This window comes from Centruroides sculpturatus, unplaced genomic scaffold (genome assembly GCF_000671375.1).
Source record: "Centruroides sculpturatus isolate CEXI.00-Female unplaced genomic scaffold, Cexi_2.0 scaffold63, whole genome shotgun sequence".
NCBI lineage: Eukaryota > Metazoa > Arthropoda > Arachnida > Scorpiones > Buthidae > Centruroides > Centruroides sculpturatus.
This window is the reverse complement of record NW_019384640.1, coordinates 1,201,386-1,218,400: the sequence shown is the minus strand read 5'-3', so window position 1 is coordinate 1,218,400 and position 17,015 is coordinate 1,201,386. Positions and strand designations below refer to the sequence as shown.

The window sequence follows — 17,015 nt, the reverse complement described above, 5'->3', positions numbered from 1 at the left end:
ACTCAATTATACTTTTAATATATTTTTTAATTTACAAAAATAAACTCAGCTATACCTAATTAAGGTAAATATGTTTTAAAGTGTTTTAAAGTGTAAAAGAGGAAATATTTATTTTTACTTCTTACTCGTTAGTTAAGGAAAGAGGCTGTATATTTTTATAAAGTAATTATAATTTTTTAATACAATGACTTTAAATCTCTCTATTTAATAATAGATATTAGTCCTTTTATATCTTGAATAGCATCACTTATGTTCTGTTTAAGTAGTCACAAATTACACAATTTTTTTTAGTAGTTTATTTACAGTTTAGAGTTTAATTTAGTATCATAGATAATAATAATAGAGTAAGAAAATATTCTATATTAATTTTCTATTTGTTCCAACGGCACCCTAATGATGCTAATAAATTATTAAAGAAACTTAAATTTTTTTTAATTGTTAAGAGACATTCGGTGGTCGGATGGCCCAGGCGTTCAAGGCGTCAGCTTACCTCTCTCGGAGACCCGAAATCGATCCAGGCGGACAACTCTAGCAGTTTTTCACGGGCAGTCTATCTTGGATATGTCGGGTCCCGTTTCTCATCAATCCAGTCAGTCCCTTTGTGGGACTCCATTAGTGGTCGAGTGAATAAAATCATTGAACATTGGTCTCGAGTTACCTGGTTATGTAGAGTTTTCCGAGTTTTCTTCGTGTGTCTAAAGCCTAAATAAGGAACAACTATTCAGAAAAGTCCTCCCAGATAACGTTGCGTTATCTTTTATCCCATCAAACCAATCAAACTCCGCTGTGGGCTTAGCCAAACTTATGATGTGCATGAAAGAAATGCCAGCCTTAGTACCCATGATGCAAAAAAAAAAAGGAAAAAAATCAAATGTTCCAGAAAAGGTTGAGTAAAATCAAGAAAACATATAATAATTATTTTTGATATTAAAAATTTAGATATAAAATTTTTATGTACTAATTACATTTAATTGTAGAAATTTTAAGGGGTCCACTAGTGTCCGAGTGGATAAAATCACTTAATACTGAAAATTTCACTAAAGTGAAATGAATCAGAAAATAACATTACATAAAAGAATGTTCTATCAAAAGATGGATTGTCCTCTTCCGTAATATTTCCTCATTTTTCATTAATGAATTGATAAATTTTAAAAAGTAACTAGATAGTTGACATCGAGAAACTCGAGACGATGTTTATCGATGGAATTAGCCTGGGTGAGCAGTAATATGTCACAAATGAAAGATTATAAGTGGTTTATTGTTGAGAAAAGAAAAAAATACGACGAAAAGTATAGATAGAAAGAAAAGTGTAATTACGAAATTAAATTAAATTAAATTAAATTAAATAAATAAAGTAAAGTAAACTAAAATATAAGAAAAAAATAATAATATAATAAAATGATTTCGCATTTAAACGAAAGAGTCCTGGAAAAATTGGAGTCGCTCGTTAAAAGCAGCCGCGTTTAAGATTTTGTCCAGTGAGGGACTGCGTCAGACACATAACGTCGGTGACTCGCTTGACACGATTTAAAAATATATTCGATATAATTACATAAAAGATGAAATTTTCCGATGGGATGAGAGGAAGGAGTTGAGCCGGTCCAATCCGGAGCAGGGTCGAGTAGTTCGTATTCGGGTTTACTTCAGTCTAATTAATATAAGTTTATTTTTAGGTAAATTTAATTTTTATTTTTTAAGAAAATAATTATAAAACTAAACACCAAATATTTTTGTACAAATGATTTTGTCTTGATAAGAAATGAAGAGCTTAAAATCTATTTTCATTAATGGTGCTTAAAAAGTAGGATCCTGGTGTAATACGTCCCGCTATGCTGACCCCTCCGGAAAAACTGAACCGCCGGAGCAAAGGATAAATTGCTTTGTCTCCGCCAACCGTTAGGCCTACACAACATTGGCAGAGTTGACATATTTTAGGAAGATCTATAAAATATATCAAAAATTGCTAAATTCCTTTTCTGCTACTGTCCCAATTAAGCGTTTAAATTATGTATTAGTTTATCAGTTTGGTTTCCGTTCTCTGAGAATAAAATCAAAAAGTCTACACCTTGAAAAAAATGACAAAGTCCGCATTGTTCCAGAAGTTTCCCGTTATTAGAGCTAGGTAACGTGGCGCCATCTAGTGGGGATGAGGAACGTAAATCTAGTTCCTTTTCCTTAGAACTTGGATAACTTTTTCATAGTTTGACCGAAATTCACCAAACCCTGGAAAAATATCAAGAAACTGTATGACTTTATATTCCAAAAAAATAGCACCCAAAAATATGGAAATACTTTTTTGTTGTTAAGCATCAAAGAGGAGAAAGTCGACACTTTCGTTTTTTGAGTTTATCTTTTCTCAGAGTAAACTATATTTTTCAAAAGGTAATTTATGCACAAGTCAGGGTTCTACTGAGCATTTTGACATGAAAATAATCAAAATATAACTTGCGAATTTTTTTAAAGACCTCGGACAAAAAAGTAAAAATGTTACTCCAGAGCCCATGTTTCGTCCAGGCAATTACTGTAGCTGTGAATTAACATCATTAAATGAAATAAAAAAATATATTTTTTTAAATTATGTTACTTATAAAATTTAAAACCTGCCTAATTTCAGTTGATATAATGCTGTTTGAACTTTTCCTGTTAATATAAATCTTTTGATGAGAAAATTACTTGCAGGCTTATATGAGAATTATTGAACAGCGGTGGTTGGCTGTGGATAGAGGTGCACCACAAGGCACCATAGAACGCAACACTTTTCCACATAAATATAAAAAGATATTTTAAATTGTACATAACTAATTAGTATATTCTGACAGTTGGTGTGATTAGGGTTTGTATTGATTTGATAGGTAGCCAGTTTGCAGAGCAACATTAATGGCATTAAGACTGCCTACAAAATAAAATAATGAAACTAGGGAAAGAAATACACCAGAAAGGGGATAAAACTAGCAAATAACATCAAAGATTGACTTTTTCACAATAAACTGTGCTCAATTTAATGTTGCTTATTGTTATTTCTTGTAGTGCTAAATTACAATGAAGAAATTAATCACAGTATAATTATCAGTACCGTGTTTCCCCGAAAATAAGACATCCGCAGAAAATAAGACCTAGCACAGAGTTTGCTGAATTGCGAAATATAAGACCTCCCCGTGAAATTAAGACCTAGCGAAGTTTTTTTAGTCGTAACGGTCATCGACAGATGGTTGAAAGTTGCTGTTGGCTTTTTGAAAGTACAGCCACTGATTGGTCAGCAGACAATTACGCCACACGGCATGATTTGCATAAGACTATGGCTTGGGAATGACAGATTTGCATAACGTTACGGCTGGTGATGGCTAATTGGTCGGCCGGGAATCACGCCACATGACATTTGCATAGTGCTACGGTTCAGTAAGCACTAATTGGTCATCGAGTCCGATGTTGACGCTATAAAAAGGCGACAGTTCGACACCCCGGATATACGTCACTCTCGTCTAACGTAAGTTCGACTTGGGAATTTTTTTTGTTCAATAATAAATGTGAATTCTTCTTCCTGGAAAAAATAAGACATTCCCTGAAAATAAGACCTAGCGCATTTTTCAGAGCAAAAATTAATATAAGACACTGTCTTATTTTCGGGGAAACACAGTATGTACTGTTTTTTACAATATTGACTGCAAAACAGTTGAAAAAAAGAACAGTAATGTGTGTAATCTTGAATTTTTGATTTTTTGGAGGCAATTATCATTTTGTTGAATGCCTAATACACATTTTGTACCAATTGGAGATCAGTCCATCGTGATACAATTGCCAACAAGTTGTAATTGTGTTGAAGAAATTTACACTGATTCTACAAGTTTTCAAAACTGTTTGTTTAATAGTGTATAAATAAAAAATTAGTACCTAGATTAGCTGTATATATAATGTAAAAATTGTAAAACATTATCATTTATCCTCAACACTTAAACTAGAAGATTTTTATTTGCTTTATATATACAGTACAGTAATACCCCGAACTTGCGCGATAGGTGGGACCGAGCGATAACCGTGTAAGTCGAATTCGCGTAAGTCGGGGTATAATTTCGTAATTTGTGTAAAATCCAAGTCGGATGTATGTAAGCTAATAAATGTTCTCGTTAATCTTATCTCGTCTTTTCATTCGTTTACGGTTACAAGAAATCACCACATAGTCCCCGTAGATATAACAAACACAGAAATAAATAACACAAAATAAATTGTAGCTATGTGTCGATTCTGCGCGACACGTCTGAACATGTAAGCTGAACAATAGTGTGGGAGGAATGAGTAATCAAGAGTTGCGTGGCGCTCAAACAAAAGACGAATCGGAGAAATTTGAAAATCGCGTAACTCCGGGTTCGCGTAAGTCGAAGTATTACTGTGCATAACAAGTTGGTAAGTAAAAAGGAGTCGGAAGATTTTATGACGACTCCGACTCCGGCTAAAACACCAAAACTCCGAGTCCACAGCCCTGATATATATAGTAAATGTTAACATATAACATAACATAACAATTAAAATTTAACAGTAAATGTTCAACATTCACTGCTGCCGACATACATTTATTAACACGCGGTAGAGATTTATTCCTTTCGTGGCAGCTTGCCAATGCTGCCAACATTCGTAATTCTCGGAATCAACGGATTCAGAAACTGCAGGTTGTTCCTTTGTATTTGGATCCGGCCGACTACCCGTCGTTTCTGTATGTGTTGCATTTCCGGCGATTTCAGCAGGAGGACAATTTTTCTCGGATGTTGTTGTTTGTTGAGACATGTCTTCCGAAGCGAAAGGTACCAGTTTTGTCACTAGTGAAGCAGGTTTGGCTGGCCCTATTACGGCACTCACCCTTACTGACAGCCGTCCTCTGTTCTTGTGGTGTGCTCGCACCTTTGGACCTTCTGTACTTTACAACTTGAATTTTCTGTGTATCTCTGGCATTCTTCAGCTTCCTAACACCTGCCTCTACATGATTCCTAAGAAACTCCTAGCCCCTTCGTGTGTAATTAGCTGTATCAAAAATTTGTGTGCTCAGTTCTCATTTTTGGATACTTGCACCAAACTGGTGAAACAGAACAAGGGACAACTTCTTGTTGAGTGTATGTGTTCTATTTAATTTACCTAGTCTAGTGAATAAGACACCTTTCTTTTGCTAACATGGCTTGTGACAGAGGGACTTCTCCGTTTGAACATAGGCTTGCCGCGTTTACATATTGGATGAACTAAAAGCGTATCTCGCGGATAATGGCAACGCGAATATCTGTACTACACGACACTATGAACAAAATTCATTATTTATAGTTTCGAGAGAATTATTGACCTATATGACAACAATGTTGTTCTCCAGCGTTTTGAGGATACGACAGAAAAAAAAATTAACTGGTGAACAAAACAAAAAGCTAATTGAAAAGAAGAATGAAGTGGTAATTAAAATGAATGGCTTGGCAATCGAAGGGATTAATAACAAACTTGAACAAATTTTAGCTAGGGATTTCAATCAAGATATAATTGACAGAAAAACTGCCATTTTGGAAAAATTGATAAATTTGATTACAGTAATACAGTAATACCCCGAACTTACGCGATAGGTGGGACCGAGTGATAACCGCGTAAGTCGGGGTATAATTTCGCAATTTATGTAAAATCCAAGTCGGATGTATGTAAGCTAATAAACGTTCTCGTTAATCTTATCCCGTTTTTTGATTCGTTTACGGTTACAAGCAGAGCCGGCCCTACCATAGGGCGAACGGAGCAGCCGCTCCAGGCGCTAAGTCCTAGGGGGCGCCTCAGTGGTAAAGAAAATTAAAGGGTCTAAATTAGGGGCAACCAAGGGTGGGCGCCATAATAGGATCTCGCTCCATACTAAAACTTGCCTCGGGCCGGCACTGGTTACAAGAAATCACCGCATAGAGTCTCTCGAGTCTCCGTAGATATAACAAACACAGAAATAAATAACACAAAATAAATTGTAGCTATGTGTCGATTTCGCGCGACACGTCCGAACATGTAAGCCGAACAATAGTATGGGAGAGTGAGTAATCAAAAGATGAATCGACGAGATTTGAAAACCGCGTAACTCCGGATTCGCGTAAGTCGGAGTAGCGTAAGTCGAGGTATTACTGTATATACTGTGTGAAATTTTTTAAAAAACATAAATAATTGCTTTTTATAAATTATATTTTTATTTTTGTTAATCTTTAAATTTATTGTTTTATGTTTTACTTACTACTGTAAATTAAAATAAAATTTAAAGCATTATATCATTAATGATATAAACAGTATATACTATATATTATTTAATATTAAAAGAATTTAAAAACTGATGATTCATTCTTAAGACTAAAAAATTTAGTCAACTCAATGAAATGATTTCCGCATGATTTGCCAAGTATATTTTCTCTCTAGTTTAATTAATAAAAGTTTAATTAGATAATAACCCTACTGATTTAGAAAGTTATCGGTCGAAATATTAAAAAAATAGCGTCCGAAACATAATACTATATCATGCGCAGTGGAGATAAACGTTAGAATGTTCACTCTATTACCATAGAAACTAAACTGGACATTATAAAATTAAGTGCGGTAGGTGAAAAAAAATGCATTTAAAACACCCGCTACTAGATAGTAGCGGGTATTTAGTAGTAGTACTAAATAGTAACCCGTAGCAAACGAGCGCAATGTATTCTATTAAGTACATTAAAAGATGAAGCGCTAACAAGTCCATTTGCAGAGATTTATTTTATTTTCAAAAATTCTGCTTTATGTGGTACTTATATTGTTTTAATATTAGGGAATATTAAACTACTGTTTTACACTTAAAAATATGTACGTAGATCTATTTACACCACATTATATTTATTTTTTGACGTCGTCATACAACGTCACAATACAATTTTAACAATTGAGTTCTATTGTTGCGTTAACAATGCTCTTCGAAAAAGTGAATATTGGATGCGCTTTTCTTAAAGAAATGTTTTCCAAGGTTATAAAGTATATTTTGCACCAAGTTCGACCTGTTCGACTTAAGGTTAGAAAATAATTCACTTTTATTTATAATTTGCTATAAAATTTGTTAAAATTCCCACTCCAGATGGTTTAGATTATTTCACTTATATTGCTTATAATAGGTACAACTGTGCCGTTTGAAATTATAAAAATGTTAATTTTTTTCTATTCTAAATGATAATATGTTTATGAAAGATGTTTTTGTGACATTTCTTGTGACGAACGAAACAACGAAATGTTTCATTTATACGAACTTTCATATGTCGGCCCCGACTGTCCCATTGTGGACCTGTCCGAACCCATAATGGGCTTGCTATAAGAGGTCCTCTTAGTGCCCACAGGGCGGAAAGAGAAAAAAAATACAAATACAAGCTTTTAAGTGAAATAATTTTCAAGTTGTTCATCTCCTAAATTAACCTCAGCAGAACAATTCAAAATAAATATATAAACACCTTTTTTGACTGCTGGGATCCGCTTTTATTTGGCAAACGTTTTCAACCTAGTCTAATAGATCATCTTCAGGCTTCCGCATCGCTTCATTAATGAACTTTCAAGCTGCTTTTGTATATTTCAAGTTTTTCAGCGATCTGTGCTAATGTTGGGGAGTGTACAGACTTAATAATGTTTGCCTCTTCCCATTTTATCACCGAGTCCTCAGTTTGCGCCATCCTGGAGAATACCGTGTTATTGGATCCCTTTCTTACTTTATAATGTTTTTTGAGTCTAATTTTCAAGTTCTTTGTGATGACATCGATCTATTACTTATCTATTCCCAACTGCATGTTTTCACGTGGCACCCTGTACACACCTGCCATTATTTCTGTCTCTAATCTATTCTTATCGTTTCTTAAAACTGGATACATAGTTGGGGCTATTTTTACAACCATATTAGCTCCTTTACGTTGTGCGATTTCTTTCCCAGAAGAAGTGAATTTCATGATTCCACTAGATTTGCTGTTTTTTGTCCTAGGTTTGTTATCTTCACTTTCTGATCAGACCGTCTATTGTGCTAATTCAATATCCTAATATTACGGTCATTTGTTTAATTTTGTTCAGCTCCTTCATTCTGTCTATTACATTACCGCAATATAGAAAAGCTCTTTTGATGAGTGCCCGGAATGCCGCTAGATTGTATTGAAAAGGATTTTTTTTTTAACTCTTTCCGCCCTGTCGGCACTAAGAGAGCCTCTTTTTGCAAGCCCATTGTGGGTTCGGCCAGGCCCACAATGGGGCTGCCGGGTGGTGAGGGACGGGGCCCGACATATCTGAACGGACCACCCGTATTGAAAAGGATAGTTTGAATTGTAACGGATGTACTGTACAGTACAGTGAGCTGTGTGTTGGCTTGATTTATACACTTGAGTGTATCTTTCCATTTTAAATTGTATATTTTTGTCCAAAAAGCAATTGTAGTAAGGTGTTTTTCTTTCAAGGTGGTTTAATAACAAAGGCATCACTGAATTTATTGATAAGGTTAACAGTTACAAAGATAAACTGAAATTGAAATAATTTAAAATATAAGCCGGAAACGCCTGTGCTTTTTAGTTATGAATAACACGAAACTGTAAATAGTGTAATAAAGTGTAATTTAAAATATAAGCCGGAAACGCCTGTGCTTTTTAGTTATGAATAACACGAAACTGTAAATAGTGTAATAAAGTTAAGTGATGAAATTACATCGATATTTATGTTATTTTTCAGAAATTATATGAGAGATTGGCATTAACACTGTATAATGTGTTTCTGCCGTTATTAATACAAATAAAAGACTACGAACAAGACTACAGAAACTACATGGAGTATGTAAATACAATACATAATAATTTAGAAAGAGAGAGAAATATAAATGTTAATTTAAAAGTTAAAATACAAACGGAACAAACTTCTTGCCAAATAATTCATCGAGAAATACCAGGTACGGAATATTTGAATTAGTAAAAATATATGAATTGAATAAAAATCATTTCATTTAATCAATCTTATATTATAAAACATGAAGAATTTTTATTAATAAATTATAATAACTATTACATTATATTTTATTAAATATAATTAAATATTTAAAAAAATCTAGCAACGACTTCCGCTTCCCGGCTGCAATTTCCCCTTAAGTACCAAGCCCGTATTCATCCCATATTAAGCGAAATAGACGCCCCCACACACATGGGTTTTTCTGCCCTTTTTGGGTTCGTGAGGATCTCAAAACGTGGAGATTTGTAAATAAACTTGGAGGGTCAAGTTTGACACGATTCCAATACTTTCCCTTGTTATGTATATACATAACAGCCAGAAAAATTAGAGTAAAGTAATAATGAAAATTTTACTGGTAAAAGAATGGAATTATATTATTATTTTACCAATAATAAATTTTGAAAACATTAACGCATAGATGCAAAATTGTAATCTGAAATTATTACAAAAAGTTCATCTTCCAACGAAGAAAAACATAAAACCTTCCAATTTACACCCTCCAATAAAATTGCGATTTATCGGTTGAAAATAAACTTTACGCTCTTGTTTTAAATGTTTGCATTTAATTTAAAATTTTAATCTTTAAAAGACATTGTTTTAATTTACGAAATGACTTTTTTAACTCCTAATTATATTGACATATTTAGTTCTTGGCGGTTTTAAGAGATACATCCGACCGATTGTCACAGTCTTTAATGATGAATTATTATCGAAATGTTCCAAAAATAAAACTGAAAATTCTCAAGACAAACCGACAATTGCGAAACAAGTAAAAGTCTACATTGATGTCATTTATTAATATTTCGAATTTAAATTAAAATACTTTTATAACATAAACTTACTTTTCAGTCACCGACAGATTCTCGGAGAACAATATTACAACGTTCAACAGAATCTTGGGAATGTGATATCTGTTTCGCTCCAAATTATACCAATCCTTTTCGGTGTTATTCATGCGACAGTTTGAGACTCGAGACTTTAAGATGAACTGTCGAATTTACGGATTATAAATTTTATTGCTTTGCATAAATGCACTTCAAATCTGAAATATTCTCATTGCTTTCATATTAAATGCGTATATTATATTATTTAAGTATTTATTTATTAATGACTAGAAATTGTTACTGTATGATAAAATTAATAAAACGTTTCGTTCTCTTAATGTTTTCTTTGTGGTGATTACAGTTATTGGCTTTCTAACCAAGTTCTACGTCATTCCATAAATACAAGTAAATTTATCACTGTAATTTGGAAGATTAAAACACTTCGCGAAAAAAATATATAATACTTTTAAACCTACAAATTGTTTCTCGACAATGAAAAACATCTAACAATAACAAATTTTAAAAATTTTTTCAAACATTTTAGAATAATATTTTTAAATACCGGATTCTTCTCGACTTCAAACAACATGGAGAACTAAAAATTGGCATAGCATCTTACGGGATAGAATGCTTTTAATTTATTTCTCATATTACTTTATGTTCGGACAAATAACATAACACGCAAAAGCAGAGGATTTCCGATTGGATCCGGCATTTTGGTCGAGATGTCGCTAAGCAGTATTGAAGATTTTGAGAAAAGAAGACATCTAGCTGTTTCTGTATCACCTTAACTGTCACCGATTTGGTTCGTCTCTATAACAAACCTTGGATAAAATTCCATATTAAAATACAGGACCACCAAATAACTCTTGCAATTTGATGAAAACTTTGATCATTATTCAAAAGTTTAATAACACATTTTGCAATTTTTCTACCATTGTACAGAGTTATACAATGTAAATTTTGATGTATAATATAGAAGATCTAATATAAAANAATAACATAACACGCAAAAGCAGAGGATTTCCGATTGGATCCGGCATTTTGGTCGAGATGTCGCTAAGCAGTATTGAAGATTTTGAGAAAAGAAGACATCTAGCTGTTTCTGTATCACCTTAACTGTCACCGATTTGGTTCGTCTCTATAACAAACCTTGGATAAAATTCCATATTAAAATACAGGACCACCAAATAACTCTTGCAATTTGATGAAAACTTTGATCATTATTCAAAAGTTTAATAAAACATTTTGCAATTTTTCTACCATTGTACAGAGTTATACAATGTAAATTTTGATGTATAATATAGAAGATCTAATATAAAATTTTTTTCAAGTAATTTAATGACAATATATAGGCCTATACAATACACAGTAAAAGTAATGCTTTAAAACAGCTTTTATAAAAAAAAAAATTCTTAGCGGTACCCGTCCGGTTTCTCATAAAACAGCAACATTCGATGCATGAAATCTTAATCCTAGCATTTTCTTCAAGAAATCGCTATGAATTAGCTCAAAGGTATTGACATTCCCCACACCTCAAACCTGAGTTCCATAAGACAAAACAGATTTAACCGTTGAATCAAATAATCTGATGTGTGGGGAACATGAAGATATCCCTGAGATATTAAATATTTTACATAATGTCACCATTGGCTTTCCTCGCATTAATCTCAAAGTGGGCATTTATATTAAGGTTATATTTAAATCAAATTCCCAAATACTTATATTTTTCCACTGTTTCAATTTCTTCTTTATCCAAAAACCATTTAAATTTAGCTGATCTTCTATTTCCATTTTGAAAAACCACTATCTTAGTTTTTTAATATTAATTTGCAAGTCTATATCAATTGAAAAACTCAGCAAGCCGTCAATTGCCAATTGTAATTCTACCGGGGTATCAGCCACTATCGACGCATCATCGGCATACAGCAGAACTTTAATACATGTGTTATTTGCTATCCATAAACCATTAAATTTTTGAATTTCATTCAACCTTGTTACCAAACCGTCAATATACAAGAAAAACAGTAATGGACTCAATGGGTATCCTTGCCGAACTCCTCTATTACAGTAAAAAGATTCCAGGAGGTTAATGGATCCTCCTGGAAATACGTTATGTACCGTACAGGACGATCGGAAGCTTCTGTAAGGCCTGGGATACAGCGGGTTCCTTTAACTTTTGTTTTTTTTGAAAATATGAAATACGTAGAATGTTTCTTTATTAATAAAAAGCAGTTTTAAAGATACAGGAAAAAGATTCCAGGAGGTTCCATTAACCTCCATTTCTATATCGGCTTTCATCTATCTAAAACCGTTCTCGAGATCAAAAAAAGACAGACAAACAACGAAATATCTTAAAAATTTACTTACAGTTGAAACAACAATTTTCCAACTAAAAAATATATACAGTATTTCTTTAATAGTTTATTTACTTTTAAAATTATAACCTTTTATTTATGCAGTGGCTTTACCTTATGTATTTAAATTTTATTAATAATCTAGGGATTTCAATCAAGATATAATTGATAGAAAAAATGCCATTTTGGAAAAATTGATAAATTTGATTACAGTAATGTCCCGAACTTACGCAATAGGTGGGACCGAGCGATAACCGCGTTTCGCATAAGTCGGGATGTAAAGTAGTGACCTTTTAGCAGAGTGGGAACAAAACAGGCGCGACCTTGTCAATTGGACCCACGTGCGGTCGGATAATACCACTTGTAAGGTATTGACTTGTAAACAATGGAAAACAAAGGAAGCGCCGGCTTTGTTAATTGGACCCCTGCAGTCAGACGTTAGTACATTTGCCATATGGTAAACAAACGAACGTACACAGGTGGCGGACATTTGTGTAAGCTCCACTCTCGTCGGATGATGGCGGACCCGAGTGTAAGCTGTTCGGGCAAGAAGGAGTTGTGATTGGTCGGAAGTCCCCGTCCAAAAAACCCTTAAATTGCGGGGTGAACGAGAGAGGAGGGGAGAAGGGCAAGAGACAGGTACACGGTAGTCTCAGGCACTTGGGAAGCCCGCTGAGCGTAGAGAGAGTGTTCTCTGTTAATAAAGCATATCCTCGAGCCGTTTGTATGGACACACACATACATGGCTTCGAATCTTGCGGATTGTGGCCTCGCAATCGCTTTAAGGTCAGGGATGAGGAATATGTCGTTCTTGACGAAGATGATAATCTTAGTGAATCGGCGGAAGTCTCCCAGAATCTGGCAACTGAAAGGCAACAAAAACAAACAGATACTTTAACGTGTGTGGCACAATCCAATCAGACTATTGAGCAAGAGCAGACTGAAGAAGTTGAGTACCCACAACTTCCTGAGGTAGCAACAACTCATACTTCGGAAAAACAGCAAGATCAATGTCTAGAACAGAAAGCGAAGGAATGTTCTTTAGGAATGAAAGTAAACAGTTCTAATGCAGAGACAGTTCGAACGACATTTGAAATAATATCTCCAATACGTGGTATTCTTGGAAATTCAAGAAGAAAAACGTATCAAATAATCTTGGTGCAAAGAAAAGTAAAACTACTAAAATATCACCAAAAGAAAAATAAAAACAAACAAGAAGATGAAAATAACAGTTGGTATTGTAAATTATGCCAAGAAGACGTAAAGAAAGTATTATTAACTGCATACAATGTGAGATATGGGTTCATGAACTTTGCGCAAAAACCATTAAAATAACAACGGATTACAACTGCGATGACTGCCAAAAATTGGCAAAGACCATCCGCCGAATTTGTTAAGAGTTAATATAAACACGTATTAATACATTATTGGTTAAGATTTTTATTTTCAAGACTGCAAACCAATGATAGGATCTTAAAGTACGATTTAAGAATATATCAGTAATGGTGCTAAATCGTATTTTTTACTGTATTTTTAAATTGTTTATTTCTCAGAAGTTTATAAGATTTATGCTAAATTTGATTATGGTAGTAATAAAATATTTCCCAAATAAAAGTCACTTAAAATAAAAAATAATTTGTGTTTATTAATTTCGATAATATGATGGTTTTTCCTTAAGGGGTACAAATTATGCAAGTTTACCCTATAATATAATAAATATTAAAATGAAAACCATTTAAATAGTTCAGTTATTTCAGCCTACCATTGTCACGTTTATCGCGATTTTCGCGTAGTATTAAATGGTAAAATTTCATTAGTCAAGTAAACATCAATTGAAAATGTGATATCTTAAATTTTTTCAAGTNAACGGAGTTAGATAGATGAAAGATTGGACCCGATATGGAAACCTTAGGGGCGGAAGACCCCAATTAACTATAAAATAACTTTCATTACAAACTGAAAATAACGTTATTTCAATTCAAAAATTTTCCTTGAAAGTTGTTAGATGGCCGGCACGATTCTATTGTTAAAGGAAAAGTGTAATATATAAAGGCAAGCCACTATTAATTTGAGGTGGAGAGCATATATTTTAAATTAAATAATTTAAAAATATGATTAAAAATTGCAGCCCGGCATTGTGACGATGTCACAATAATTAATTGCTGGTTTGTTGTGAAAATATTCTTCTGATTGTTTTTCTCAATAAAGGCATTCATCTAACTACAATTTTTATTTATTACTAGCTGCAAGTACCCGCTTCGCTGGGTTTTTATTTGTTCGTACATTTATATGTAATATAGTTTTTTTTTAATATAAAAGACTGTTTCTCTTCCTCTACATAATCTTTCTCTGATTCTATGTGTTTCCCTATAATTTTCAAGTTGCTCTTCTGTCTGATTATTTCTGTCTCGTTGATAATTTTCTCGAAGCAATGTTAGACGTACTGTACAGTACTTCTATTTCTTCCGTGGTTTCATTTCTCCGCGCTATCTTTTGCCTTTGAGATATGATTCGAGACCGCAAAATTTCTTTCTTACGCTTTGGAATTGTTTTTTTATTTTTACTTTTCACACTTCACTATTCACTTTTCACTTTCTACTTTTTTCTGTTATTCGTACACTTTCACTAATGAAAAATCACTGAAGCATGTGCGTCACACGTCTCCAAAAGTTATCCCCACTACTCACACATCCTCGACTATTCCAAAGCATTTTCGACTATTCGAAAACATTTAAGATTAAGATTAAGATTACATTATAGCTAATCTTACCCGTTTTCACAGAATGAAAGAATTAAATGCCCCGTTTCCAGACTAATTAGAGAATTTTTACATGGGTCTAAAAATATGTTCGATTTCCCGCAAAAACGCAAAAAAACGAATCTGCGCCTGTAAATCTTGCACGCTACTTTATCTTAACACTTCCATTGTTAACACTTTCATTGTTAACACTTCCATTGTTGACACTTTCATTATTACACATTTTAGAAGTCAATCACTTTCAACCCCATATCTCCCACATCCTTATAGCTATCGAGACACCATAGTGCACGATGGGAGACTTGGGGTTACTACCACACACAAACACCATTCATGTACAGTACGATGTGTAGTTTTGGCTGCAGAGTGAAATATAGAGACAAACATGTCCATTTATATATATATAGAGGTAATACGTTATGTACAGGGCAGTTGGAAGCTTCTATAGGGCATGGGATACAGCGGATTCCTTTAACTTTTGTTTTTCGAAAAAATGAAAAACGTAGAATGTTTCTTTATTAATAAAAAGCAGTTTAAAGATTTAATTTTCTGTTAGTAAAACTGACGTTAATTTTATAGGTAGTAGGAATCATTACGGGCCCTGAGTTTTCTCCGATCCTAAAGAAAAATCCCCACCTCCTCTCGATGGCTCTAATTATGTGGCATTATCAATTCTTTCCAAAATAGGAGGTGTGCCTTTCGATTTAAAAAGGCTCTCAACCTTTAGCTATAATCAAAACCTAAACATTATTTGTCTGAAATGAAATGGTAGAAATTTTATTCTTGAATCAAATAACAATTAACAATTAGATGATTAATTCGTAGAATAATTTATAATTTCAGTTTAAAATTGCTAAGATTAATTACATTCAGATTGCAAAGCTACGTTCCTAGATACTGGTAATAAATTAAATTTATGGGTATAATACGTGAACTGAAATTTATCACCATATTGTTATTAGAATAATATAAACTTCACAAGAATAAAAGAAACACTAAAATAAATTGTCTTTATGTTTCGTCCGTCCTTTTATAATACCTCAAGAACATAGCAAAAGTCTTTTATCTTGAGGTCTCATTCGCCTCTTTTATTTTTTTATTTTTTTAACGAAAATATAAAATATCTTTTTCAATTACAATACATCTTTCCATTTTCTCACATTTTTCTGAAACAAGAAAGTTTATTAACATTTGTAATAAAAATGTCTGTAATTTCACACTTTATTCATCATACTTTATACAATTTTTATGTCTTAATTAAAGACCTTGAGTCAAGAAGATATTAATTCATATTTTCAAAATGTCTGTGAAAATCACTTAAAGATTCGAATTTATTCTTTATTTTAAGACAGATCACAGGTGATTAATATAAGACCAGACATAACATACAAGTTATTAGACCACACTATGAGAATTTAAGATTCATTTATACTGTCCTATCTATGTTTGTAGAAATTCAAAAATGTTCAAAAAAAAACTGAATTAACGTGTTCTTTAATTATTCCATGAATTGAGTATATATAGATTACATTTTCCTTTTATTTAACTGTTTAAAATTCAATTCATATAATTAATTTTAAAGATTTAATCATTAAATTTCAGAAGGAAATAGTTTTTTCTTGTCTTTTAAACTAAAAATAAAATTATTTTATTCATATTCTATTGGAATTTAAATTTGAAAAATTTAAATTTTATATAAACATAAAAATTTATATTTATTTAATGTATAAAATGAAATTTTTAATTATAAAAAAAGAAATATATTTAATAAGTCTAGGGGTATGAAATAAAATAACTTGAAGCTATAAGTCAAAGTAGAAGTAGAAATTCCAAAGGAAAGGTTATAATTCAGTAGGACTTCATAAAAAACATTTCTCATGCTTCACAAATGTCATTATCAGAATTAAAATTCAAGTCATGTACTGTATTTGAAATGGAATGATTTTTCACGATTCAATATTAATGAAGAAAAATGATGTTTTGCTAATTTTTAAAGATTATTATCATCTCGTGACTTAATCATTATATACAGAATAATATTTTACTTCAAAATAACTTCTTAACTTTATTTCAGGGGGTAATAAACTATAATTTTATTCT

General features: G+C 32.5%; 1 protein-coding gene across 2 annotated transcripts; it reads left to right on the top strand.

Moving 5' to 3' along the window:
• The first annotated feature begins 6,863 nt into the window (after nucleotides 1-6,863).
• LOC111625963 lies at nucleotides 6,864-10,048 on the top strand. 2 transcript variants are annotated; one of them, XR_002756816.1, is made up of 4 exons: nucleotides 6,864-7,027; nucleotides 8,707-8,920; nucleotides 9,641-9,745; nucleotides 9,826-10,048. XR_002756816.1 is itself a non-coding variant. In XM_023369221.1 (4 exons), the coding sequence occupies exons 1-4, from the start codon at nucleotides 6,926-6,928 to the stop codon at nucleotides 9,961-9,963; spliced, it is 576 nt and encodes a 191-aa protein (XP_023224989.1). In that variant the 5' UTR covers nucleotides 6,864-6,925; the 3' UTR covers nucleotides 9,964-10,048. The 2 variants fall into 2 exon arrangements, 1 of the variants encoding a protein (XP_023224989.1); XM_023369221.1 differs by having other exon boundaries at nucleotides 9,624-9,745.
• The last annotated feature ends 6,967 nt before the right edge of the window (nucleotides 10,049-17,015 follow it).